The sequence below is a fragment of the Tachypleus tridentatus genome, chromosome 12 (assembly GCF_004210375.1).
Source record: "Tachypleus tridentatus isolate NWPU-2018 chromosome 12, ASM421037v1, whole genome shotgun sequence".
Classification (NCBI taxonomy): domain Eukaryota; kingdom Metazoa; phylum Arthropoda; class Merostomata; order Xiphosura; family Limulidae; genus Tachypleus; species Tachypleus tridentatus.
In genome coordinates, this window is record NC_134836.1 from 16,877,844 (window position 1) to 16,890,559 (window position 12,716).

The 12,716-nt window shown below is 35.8% G+C and overlaps 1 protein-coding gene across 2 annotated transcripts in view; it reads right to left on the reverse strand.

Moving 5' to 3' along the window:
• Positions 1–655: 655 nt before the first annotated feature.
• The window catches only part of LOC143234996 (uncharacterized), a 39,116-nt gene continuing 27,055 nt past the window's right edge, over positions 656–12,716 (reverse strand). For both annotated transcript variants that reach the window (XM_076472692.1, XM_076472691.1), the window contains 5 exons: positions 7,718–7,834; positions 6,947–7,060; positions 4,218–4,343; positions 2,706–2,828; positions 656–1,360 (listed from right to left, as the gene is read on the reverse strand). In XM_076472692.1, the coding sequence (XP_076328807.1) occupies positions 1,335–1,360; positions 2,706–2,828; positions 4,218–4,343; positions 6,947–7,060; positions 7,718–7,834 (506 nt within the window). In that variant the 3' untranslated portion in view covers positions 656–1,334. The remainder of the gene's footprint in view (positions 1,361–2,705; positions 2,829–4,217; positions 4,344–6,946; positions 7,061–7,717; positions 7,835–12,716) is intronic.

The following is a 12,716-nucleotide window of genomic DNA, read 5'->3' on the forward strand; positions in this document are numbered from 1 at the left end:
TTTTTAATTTTGAATTGATAGAATATTGCTATCTACGGCATCACCGCTAACTCTTGAGTTTCTTTTATCAGGCTTGGTACTGGGATTTGACAGTCACTTGTAACACACCCACGTCCTCAAAGTGCTTAGCACAATTTTCTTTCTGTTTTGATCATTTTTGGTAATTTATATTATTAAAATTATTTACACAAGCTATTTCGCATAAAAAATAATTAAAATTACAAATAAAAGATTTGTAGCAATTAAAATACAAATATCTGAGATGTTTGGTTTTTGAATTTCGCACAAAGCTACTCGAGAGCTATCTGTGCTAGCCGTCCCTAATTTAGCAGTGTAAGACTAGAGGGAAGGCAGCTAGTCATCACCACCCACCGCCAACTCTTGGGCTACTCTTGTACCAACGAATAGTGGGATTTACCATCACATTATAACGCCCCCACGGCTGGGAGGGCGAGCATGTTTAACGCGACGCGGGCGCGAACCCACGACCCTCGGATTACGAGTCGCACGCCTTACGCGCTCGGCCATGCCAGGCCATATCTGAAATATTAATTACTTCTTCTGCAATATCTTTAATGGTGTCAGTCTCAGAATGACACAAATAACTTAAACGTTGAAACTTGTGTCAAAAAAGAAAACATGGTTTAGAAGAGGGTACATTCAGCATTAACTTTATTTTATAAATACTGATAACACATTTTCAAAACATTTACATATAACATATATGATAACATAGTGCAAAGGCCTATAACTTTAAAACGTTCTATGAAATATTTCGTTGTGATACTTTAGTACATTTTTGTCAGTTTGCAATGAGTCATTAAAGTATAATACTCAGCACAAACCTTGTTTTGAAAATTTTATGGTTCATAATGAAGTGAAATTTGGAATTCAGTTGTAGTTACAATAAGACTGTAGGTAAAAACTTAAGAATTATATCGATTACAAGTGGTACTATTACTAAACTTCTCTTTAGTGTTAATATTTTTGAATTAAATAAATTTAGATGTTTTGTGACTGATTCTTTCATAGAAATTAAGATATTACTTTTAATAATCTAATTTTAATATCTAAATGAAAATCACACAGTTTCATGACAGTATTGATACTGATTAAGTGGCAAATCATGAAAAGTATCTTTAAGTAAGTTCACATACAGGACTGGCAATGTTTACTTAATGAGCACATACATGACAAGCACCTCCAACATTATTATGAGAAATTTTGTAAAATTAACTTCTTTTACCACTTTACCCAGCTAAAAGCGGCAACAAATGTGTGAAAATCACTAACATAAAAATAAATTAAAGCTTTTCAGGCACTTCAGGATCTATTCAATGATTTCTTGGCTTCTCGCAATCTGAAAGATTAAAAATATCTTCATTGTTCTCACTTAAAATTTAAATTCAAGATACTCCAGAAATTTTTAAATTGTTATTCGAAAACAAAGATATCGTAAGCTAAAAGACAATTTTTTTCAACCATCGCACCTCACCTGAAGGTTTCTTTTAATAGTTTGTTTTAAGCTGCTTGTTTTCTATTAAGAAATTCTCGAGTAAATCTGTTGACTATTCATATATGTTAACATTTGTTATAATATAACCTTAACAAACAAGTTTGGAAGCTTCTCTCTATCAATTCTAACACTATCGAAGTTATTCCGGCTTCGTGATTAAACTCCTTAACAAAGAAGGATGCCTCAAATAGCAGAGAAAAAAAGCAACGTAAACCAACAATACCTATTATTCTGTTTAAACGGAAACAGAAATACTATGTTAAGTTATATGTATTATATTTTTCTATGTGTCTCTGGTTCTAATAAAATAGTCACTTCACTTTATTAACCTTTTATGTCTTTTCACATTACTAGAATATCTCTGCTGCTCCATGTGTTCTTCATCCCCGTCGCTCCTTTTGATTACGCTCTATTTGTTAGTAAGCTCTAGAAATAGCTGACTTGTCGTAACTTGAACTATGACTAAATCAATGATTTGGTTTTTTCTTAAGCCCAAATGTACCTAAAGCGCAAACTCACACTAATATACTGTTAACATTTTCTGTTATATTCAGATTCTAACTTCCTATGGTGGTAACTTACGTACATACGTTGTTGCTCTTCAGAACCCTAGAAATGAATCAATAACTTAAACTAATATAAATTTAATGTTTTTGTTTTTATCAGAACTTGAAATACCCAAAGTTCTAGCTTGCTTTAATTCTTTATAAAGTTCACTGGTACCTAAAATACAGAGGACACTGAAAAGTTTTTATTTTCTATCACTTCTTAATTTCTTTGTATATCAATACATCAGTACCCGACCAACGATACAAAATTTATTCAATAAGAGTGAGTTCATTACAATTTTTTAAGCAATTAAACAATTTACGTTTATCTTAGATGATCAAATTGAATGTTTTTATTCTTTTCTCCAAAGAGGAGATGTATAGATTATTTACAGTAGATATCACATCTGTCTCCACAACTATCAAGTCCAGGACAATCTACTGTTCGTTATGTAAAAGAATACTTGTGTGTTTTCATATTAAGAACACGAATATATCAAATATGTCTAAAACAAAATACTTAAGACTTCACATCTATTTTCATTACTGTTATCTCTACAACCATCTATTCCAGGAGAATCTACTCTCCGTAATGTAAAGCATACTTGGTGTTTTCATCTTAAGAACAGAGATATACTTACAACAGACTTCACATCTGTCTTCATCAGTGTTATCTCCACAACCATCAAGTCCACTACATAGGACAGCGGTTGACCGACACTGACCATTGTTACATAGGAAGCCATTGCTAGGGCAAGTTTCACCTAAAATTGACAACAGTTTAAACTTTCACACGACAATCCAATATATAATGATATAGAACAGTTGGAGTGTTTTATTCTTTCTCTACATATTTGTAACGTTATAAAAGCTCTATTAAGTAACACTTTCTCACACGAAACAAGTAAGCCTAATGAAAACTTGTAATGTTCAAAACTGCATTCCAAAGCAATTGTATATAGGTTTCTACAATATAAACAGTAGCTGGAAAAAGATACAAAATCTGCTTATACATATAGTAACAAACTTGAATGATAGGAGCAGTGGATGACCACGTCTTGGTCTTTGTTATGAACACTTACAGTAAACTTTAGTGCCTATTATATAAAGTTGTACCAGTACTGATAGAATATTTTATTACTCATTTATGATTATCGTTGCTAATTTATTCATGAAAAGATACATAATAAGCTGTCTGCGTTCTTTATATTGTGAAGAAATCGAATCTCGGACTTTAGGGTGGTTGGTTCATAAACTTACCGCTGATCCAGCAGAAAATTTTACCTTAATTGGTTAATTCAACAGGTGAGCGTGTCATTGTTATTTGAGCGAATTAAATACAGAGAGAAACTATATTACCACTACTTACTACCTGTATTCATTATAAACAGAAAAGAGTATCTTACTTTATTTTTATTTATTGAAAGGACAGCGAATCAGTATTACTTCGACGGATTAAACACAAGAAGATTGCGTCACTGCTGCTTTTGCTCATTAAGCAGAAGAGAATATTATTGTCACCTCTATTCAAGCCCAGCATGGCCAGATGCGTTAAGGCGTTCGACTCGTAATCTGAGGGTTATGGGCTCGAATCCCCATCGCACCAAACATGCTCGTCCTTTCAGCATGGGGGCATTATAATGTGACGGTCAATCCTACTATTCATTGGTAAAAGAGTAGCCCAAGAGTTGGCGGTGGGTGGTGATGACTAGCTGCCTTCCCTTTATTCTTACACTGCTAAATTAGGGAAGGCTAGCGCAGATAGTCTTCGTGTAGCTTTGCGCAAAATTCCCAAACAAACAAACAAACACCTTGATTCACTGAAATGATGTTGAATCCGTGTTACTTTGGCGAAATAAAGAGTTAAAATTATAATGATACATCCTCTTGTTAAACGGTGGACCAGGTATTTCGCTGAAACTCTCACATGTTAAAAATGGAGTTGAATAAAAAAAGAGATTCAACACCACCACTTTTGTTAATCATTTATTTCTAAAACCAATATAAGAAAATCGCATCCCAGACTATAATTTAGTAACTAAACTGTGTATACTTTTGATTGGGTATTTTACTCTTTTTGTTAAATTTTCTTTAGTGAAGGATCGGCAAACGGGGAACGATAAAAATATTATACAATTTCTGATTTCATTTACCTTTCTTACACATGGCTTCCAGCTCGTCACTTCCGTCTTTACAGTCTATAACTGCGTTGCACAAAGAATACTGTGGAAGACACTGGCCACTGGCACATCGGAAGGAATATCTGTCGCAAACTATTCCTATTAAAAAATAAAAAATACCAATATTCAAATTTGTGGCTTACGATCACATAACATGAACATCAAATTTAGCGTTAAAACTTTACTTACATCATCGGGTAGTCCTCCTATCTTGTGATATTCTACTTCACTTCTTATTACAAATTTTTACTTTGTGCCATTCCTGATCCTATCATTGTATTATTGAGAACTAAGTTAGTAACGGTTACTCCAAGTTATATCTTCGAAACCACAATCGTTAGTTCTTACATAATTAAAAAGCGATAGATTATTTCAAAACTATAATAGTTTTATGGATCAGGCATGACTTAGTTGTTAGCGTATTAAGTTCCGTATCGGAGGATCCAAATTTGGAACCCAAATACTCCGTTAAATACGTTTTACACTTTCAGCTGTAAAGAAGTCGGGTGGATGGCAAGTGATGTTCTAAGTAAATAAGAATTAAAGATGACAAGACATTGCCTTGTTGTTTAATCCTGTGTCCTGTAAAGTACGGTTTAGGTTGAAAATAGAAAACAAACAGTTTTGTGTATTTTCATACTCGAAAATAGCGTTTTCCTACCTATGAAGTTACAAAGAAGCCATTGTAAAACTGATTCAGAGTTGTTGTTTTTCTCGTCTGATTTCGATCATGACATCATATCCTATTTTATTTGGTATGCTTTAAACCAAATATAAAATATAAATATGTTTTATAGGTAAATAGCAGTATACACGTCTACGGTGCACTATAAATTATGATTGGTTAAACACTTGTTGAAAAATGACGATTGATTAAGCTGAGAGTCCTTCGCTGAATAACAGGACAGAAGTTCATTGAAAACATACATATTACATTTTTATATCTAAGATATATCGTAGTTTACCAAAGCTGAAGAACATTTCTGTGTGTGTTGCTCAAGTCTTACCTGCTCGATCTTGGATAATGCTCTAACAATAATATAATCAGCATGAGTGAGACACAGTTAATAAGATTGAAAAAATACAGAATATATTTTAAGACTGGTCAATGAGTGTATTTTAACCATTCAATTACACCTGACCCTCAGAAAACTTTGTAGCATCATGTAACACAGCAATGCTTATAAGCAAAGTTTTCACAAGAGTTTTACTGGGTAAACAACGTGAATTCTATCCTAGAGCCACTGTCCTTTTTAGTTGGAATATTCCAGCTCCGTAGGTATTAATCAAACATAAATTACTTGAAAGTGCCTCGGGTGACAACTATTGTTTGAGTCCCGCTGAGATAATTCATCAACACCACATCTCAGATAACCTCATGATTTATGAAAATAAGGAGTCAATGAGATCTGCAGAAATCAGCCGAGACAAAAATTGCAGAGATTGAACAAAGGGTGAAAAAAAGCGCTGTCACCACCTATAAAAATCATAGTAAACAGTCACCTTTTTTCCAAAACATAAATGATTCTTACATTACATATAACGAGATAACTGGTTGGGCACCTATCGTCTTGTGAGGCAGTTACATTGTACAAAAGTCTGGTGAAATATTCAAGCTCCCAAAAAGTAGCACAAAGATGGCGTTGGAACCCATAAAGCTTGTTTGTTTTTCATTGTTGTTTTTTTTAATTTTCGCGCAAAGCTACTCAAGGGCTATCCGCACTAGTCGTCCCTAATTTAGCAGTGTAGGACTAAAGGGTAGGCAGCTAGTCATCACCACCCACCGCCAACTCTTGGGCGACTGTTTTATTAACGAATAGTGGGATTAACCGTCACAGTATAACGTTCGCACGGCTGAAAAGGCGAGCATGTTTGGTGCGACGGGGATGCAAACCCACAACCCTCAGATTATGAGTAGCACGCCTTAACCCACCTGGCCATGCCGGGCTAGTCATAAGCAACCTCTTCTCTGGATTGATGAAAGTAATGGACCACAAATAGACAGTACCACCAACATAATATGTGTGACTAACTTACAGATAGTACAGAAGGCCAAGCAACTACAAGGTAAAATAATCATCTTATTGTAAGCGGTAGGCCTTTCAGGAGTAAAGCTAAACTAGGAGGATGAGAAGTTCGAAAGAAGATCCTCTTTGTCATGCCCTCCACAGATATACTAACCTAGTCAGGAAAAAGTAAGAACTATTAAATATCGTCATAAACTTTAAGAAATTTTTGTTTGATTTTTGCTGAATTTTGTCATTGTGCATCTCTCATTTTTTCCAGTCTATTTATTTCTTAGAACATGCTAACGTTTTACGAAATTCTGAATTATTTTGTAATTTATTTTTCCGAACCTCCTGTTATATAGTGCACCTTCGTAATTTAATTTTTTTGAGAAAGCAGTCAACAAGAAAATATAACACAAATTAGATATTTTCTCAAGCTAACAATATTATCAACACTCATGTCTTTTAAAAAACATATAAAATAATAAAGAAACTAGAATTCACGGTTATTTACTATTATATAAAGCAATACTTATTTTCGACAGAGAGTAATATTTCTTTGATAAAATATGCGCTATAAATGCTTATTAAAACTGTCTTGAATTTTTATTTTATTTTTCTTTGAAAAATATATAGATTCCTCTGTCAGTTTAGATTTTGTAGAATGGTAGTTATGTACAAGAACTCGTTTACCTTTGTAACATCTTGCTTCATCACTCCCATCTGGACACTCCCACCTCCCGTTACACACTACAGATCTGGAGAGGCAGGACCCGTCGTTACATTGAAAGGACTCTTTTGGGCATTCTTAAATGAAATGGATACTTTAATAATCATAATTACTAAAAGTACCTGAAACATTACTAATCTTCCTCAGATGAAATCCCTTATCCCTAACTTAGCTTCACCGATTAAAGGTAATGGCCAGAACTACAGTAATAAGTCGTAATACGTATGTTTTTTACAAGTTTAATATTTTACGTTGCATTATATTACAAACGGTTCGTACGTAAAAATCGTATTTTCACAATCTCTTAAACTTTATCATATCACAAGTCATTAATTAAACGTCAATTATAAAATAAAATTTCTGTTTTTATACGTAACTACATACATGTTTCCGTTATACAAATACGATATATGTTATTCCGTAGAAATCATAATTAATTCTGGGAACAATAATAGTCGTGCTTGATACCTTTATGTAATTTAAATAATATATCAAATTACCTCAATAACTTGATACAAAACAAATAATGAAATTAATAAGTTGGTAAATAATTTGAAAATTATGGAATGTTCTTATGTTTTGCATACAAACAATAATATATACTTAAGACCGTTATTACCTATAATAAATGCTGCTCACCAACAGAAGTTTTATATAAATTTACAATGCTAATAGCGTCTACAAATTAATACAAAAACAGTATAATAATTAATAAGATGAACTTATATACTTACTGTAACGCATACATTCATTCTCGTCACTGCCATCGACGCAGTTCTTTTTACCATCACATACAAAGAACCAGGAAACGCACTGCCCATTTCTACACTGAAATGTGTCTTTGAGACAACCTGGAATACAATAAACTTTTTGATACCATTGCTACTTTGTGAGGTTGTTATAAAATTGATATATGTAGATTTTTTCTATTGTTATTAACTATTTCAAATTAGTAAACTGTTGGTTGAACAGTGAACAGTGAAAGTTAAACATTAAAACAAACAATATATTTGTCGATTAGTATTAAATTATTTTGAAGTTTTGATAATATTGTGAGAATCATTTAAAATATAATGCTACATAACGATAAACAAGCATCACTAGATAAGTACTATTGAGTATATGAGTATAACTGAGGTATTAACACAAAGACCTTAATTCTTCGACTAACAACAAACACCGATGTTTTAAAATAGATTTAAGTGAAAAGGAAAGTTTATGTTATTAAGAGGGCCTTTCTAAAGCATATTATATTTGTTTGTTTGTTTCTAATCTCAAAATAGAAAATTAGAAATTAGGAGAGCGAGATGTTGGCACTCAAGCCCACAACGTCTTACACCTATATCATTCTCACTGCCTGCAGAACTGTAAAAAGAAAATATAGTTTCAAAAACATAAAAGATACATTAAGTTTCTGTATTTATAATAATTATATATTTTTTCAATAAACAGGTTTTAAACAAGTGATTGGAGTTCCAAGGGGAGTTAACTATTCAAATTGTATATAAAATTTATATTCATGCTATTATGAAAACATATTTATTGAAAACTTGTCAGGTCATGAGGTAGTTAAGGCCTCTGAGGAATCTCAAACCTCTTTGCAGGTTCAAGAGGAGGCCCAGGACCCCTCTTTGGTTGGCTGGCGTTCTTTTCGAGTGGTATGTTTCCCCCAGCAATCTCTTGTCCATCTTCCCTATCTTCCGAGTTTGCCGGGTTCGTTGGAACCTGATTCGAGGCATATGCTCAATCTCCCGGACTTAAGTCTGGGGGATATTAAGGTTATTCTTATCGAATGACCACCCTGAAGATCCCGTTGTCGAACAGACAAGTCTGGAAAGAGTCCATGATCCTTTGCTGCCTGACATAACACCAAAGCAGCAGCAGAAGTAAATCGATCCCTCAAGAGTCGTTGATGGGTTTATCCTGTGTTACTATTAATATCCAGGAATTTGTATCCATGGAAAATGCTTCTATGCATTCTCTCTCTTCAACTGCTTTCGGGTTGATGTGATATTTCTGCTGGAAACTTATTTATTCTCCAGGAAGAATCACTTCTCCTTTGTGAATCGTTTCCCGGTTCCCGTGTTCTAGTCCTTTGATTCAACACATGCTCGAGGTGTGGGAATTATCCTCAACTCCAACTTCTTCAAAAGTATCCTTGCATCACATTATGATGCTGAAAGGCAGGTTATGTACGTTGATGTCATCCCTCAAGGTTGTAAAGTTGTTAATGTCTATGTGTCTGTCCATGGGAGAGAATTGAAGATGTTATTTTCTTTCTTGGACAGATTCTTGATATTGTCCTTGGTGGGGACTTCAACTGTGTGTTGGATCCTCACCTCGATAAGATTGGGTGAAATCACCTTTCTGGTGATCAGCATACGCAGCCTCTGCATTCAGTGTTGTAGGACTTCGACTTCCACGATGTCTGGCGTGCACTTCAACTAGTTAGGGCATATCTTGTCGCCTAGACCGTTTCTATGTGACAGCTAGCCTGAAGCAGTACCTGGCTAGAGCTGAGGTCCATCGGACTTGTGATGTTTCGTTTCACGTGTCTGACCATTGAGTCTTTTATACCACTTTGCAGGATTTTCCCCCTGTTTTTTGGGTTCTTGGAGTGTGGAGACATAAATAAATAGCCTTTGTCCGGGGTCTCTGTTCCATTGACGCAATTAATGAGACTTGGTGGGTATATTTTAAGGAAGCCTATACCTCCTTGCTTTGGCAGACAGACATACAGCTTTTGTAAACTCACCATCTTTCCCTGCATAATAAGCAAGACACCTTAGTGGGCTTACTTAGGGGCATATCAGTAAACCAGCGGATATTAACAGGCTGGAAAAAAACATAGAGTTGGAATATGCTAAATTATTCCGAGCAGCGAGCATTTCCAGTCTGATGGACTCTCTTGATCCCAGAAATGTTAATAGGGTTCCACTGTGTAAGGCACGGAAGATGTCTAAATATAAACATATCTCCAGTCTGTTGAGAAAAGACGGTCAGGTGTCCTCGGGCATAACTGACTTCTTCAACACGTGCCTCACCTATTATAGCCGACTATATTTGGCTTCATCAGTGGACGAAAATATTTGGCGAGAAATCACTCAGTTCTTGTCAACCCTCGATCCATCACAATCTGACGACCTTTTGAAATCCATTACACTAAGTGAATGTTGGGCACCCTACCAGTGGAATTCTATCGCCATGTATGGCATGTTATCGGACCCCTCTTTATTAGAGTTTTTAATGACTGTCTGACACGTAGGTTCATGTTTCTGGATATGTTGGATGGGTTAATTACGCTAATCTGTAAGGATCTCACCCAGTCCGAATATTTTTTTATCGTGGCGTCCCATATTGCTCCTGAATGTAGACGCAAAGATAGTTTCTTAGGTTCTGTGTGTCTGTTTGAGTGCTGGTATGCCCAAACTTATCCTTGGCACTCAAACGTGTGGTGTGCAGGGTAGAAGTATCCAACAAAACGTGGTACTTCTACGTGACCTGTTCCATTACATACTCGATTATAGTAAGGCCTTTGATCGAGTCCACCACAATTTTTTGTGGTACGTTTGGGAGAGGTATGGTTTTCCTTCAGTTTTTGTGCAGTATGTTTTAGCTTTCTATACGCCTTCTTCGAGCAGACTCTTGGTAAATGAATACTTGTTGGCGCCCTTTGACATCTGTCAGGGCGTTCGTCAAAGATGTCCATTATCGCCATCTTTTTATAAATTGGTGATAAAGTGCCTGTTCTCTTATCTGTACCACTCGGTTTCGGTGCGTGGCCTTCATTTGCCAGATGGGGTGTCTATCAAGTATGTTAGTCATGTGGATGATGTGAAGCTATTTCTAGAAAAACAAACATCCTTGGGTTCAGCACTAGCAATTGTCAACAAGTACTCTCAGGCCACTGCAACCTGGCTCAACTACACTAAGTGGGCCTCTTCTATGGATACTCCATTTGAATTGGCATGGTTTTCCTCTCCAGTCAAATATTTTGGGATTCGCTTCCTTGCGAGTCGTGAAGCTGCTTGGGGAAAGGGGGTGCAACGTGTCAGTTTGGCAGTTTAAGATTCTCGTTACAGTCCTGTTAACTTGTTTGGCAGGGCAGAGGTAGTGAAGAGGAGGATTCTCCCCTTAATATGGCATCTAGGGGCAATTATTCCTCCGAACGACTGCTGTGCGCGAGCTGTCGAGCTCTACATCTTCATGTACAGTGGTAAGACTGAGGCAGTGTCTCAGTTGTTTTTAGTTAAGCTGCTCTGCAAGGGAGGACTGGGCATCCCATGTGTCCGGACCAAGTGTCTTTCTCTTTTGTTGTCCACCACTATTCGCTGTCTCTCTTGAGAGGATCGTCCATGTAGCCCACTGGCTCGTTTCTTGATTCGCACAGGGCTGAGGCATTTTGGTGTTTAACCGGGCCTGAGTAAACGAATGTGTTTTGATCCTCCCACTTGATATGTTTACGCTATTGCGGCAATCAGACGCCATATTGATAGTTATCTTCGGGCTTTCAACTGGTGCATCGTTCATAACATCCTTCCGGTGAGAGAGCGCTTATACCTCTCCAGTATCAGTGTCACCGAATAATGTCCATTGTGTCATACTCGGGTGAAGTCTGTCCTTCACATGTCGGTCCTTTGTCCGACATCGGATGACATATAGAAAAAGGTGAGTCGTCAATTTCGGCTGAGACCATTTTGTATCACGTGCCGGTTTCCGTTCCCAGTTTCAATACATCATCTGGCTTACTCGTAATCAATTCGTTTTTTGAGCAGGCTCCAGTGTCGTACTTTAAGATACTGGCTAAGGCCAGGTACAAACTGTTACTACGTCATGAAGCGGACTATCGGTTTCTGAGTCCGAGGGACTTTTATCACAGTTGGCACCCGGACGTCTTGTCGGCGTGCACGATTGAGATTTTTTAGTTTGTCTGTATTCAATGTAATTATTGTTTATTTGTATTTGCATTTATTTTGTTTATGTTTTGTTTGTAATATTTATTTTTGTATCTTATAATTTACATTTATTTTTATACATATTGTATATTACGTGTAATGTTCATTTGTACAGTTGTTTTGTTGTAATTAAATTCTAGATTATTTTTTTATTTTTTCAATTTCTATTTAAAATTTGCAATTTTCTTTAATCATTTATAATTTTCTACTTTCAATTTTTTAATTTGTTTATCTTTGGATTTAATTACTTGTACATACCTGTATCTATCGTTCTTCTTTTATGCACCGATTCATTTTTTTATATTTTATATTTGGTGTATATATTTTTTTCAATTCTGTTCCTTATGTACACTTACATAGTTGTATATATTGTTTTTGTTATTTCGTTCCATACCATTGTTGTAGCCCGGCATGACCAGGTGGATTAAGGTGTTCGATTCGTAACCTGATGGTCACGGGTTCGAATCCTCGTCACACCAAACATGCTCGCCATTTCAGCCGTGGAGGCATTATAATGTTACCGTGAATCGCACTATTTGTTGGTAAAAGACAGTAGTTGGCGGTGGGTGGTGATGACTAACTGCCTTCCCTCTAGTCTTACACTGCTAAACTAGGGACAGCTAACACAGATAGCCCTCGTGTAGCTTTGTGTGAAATTCAAAACAAACAAATCATTCTTATAAATTTTCGTACATACTTTGTGTTTTACCTTTTCTACTGCTATCGTGTATAATAAATTCAAAATTGGGCTGGAATGCTAACTTCAAGAGGTAAGTTT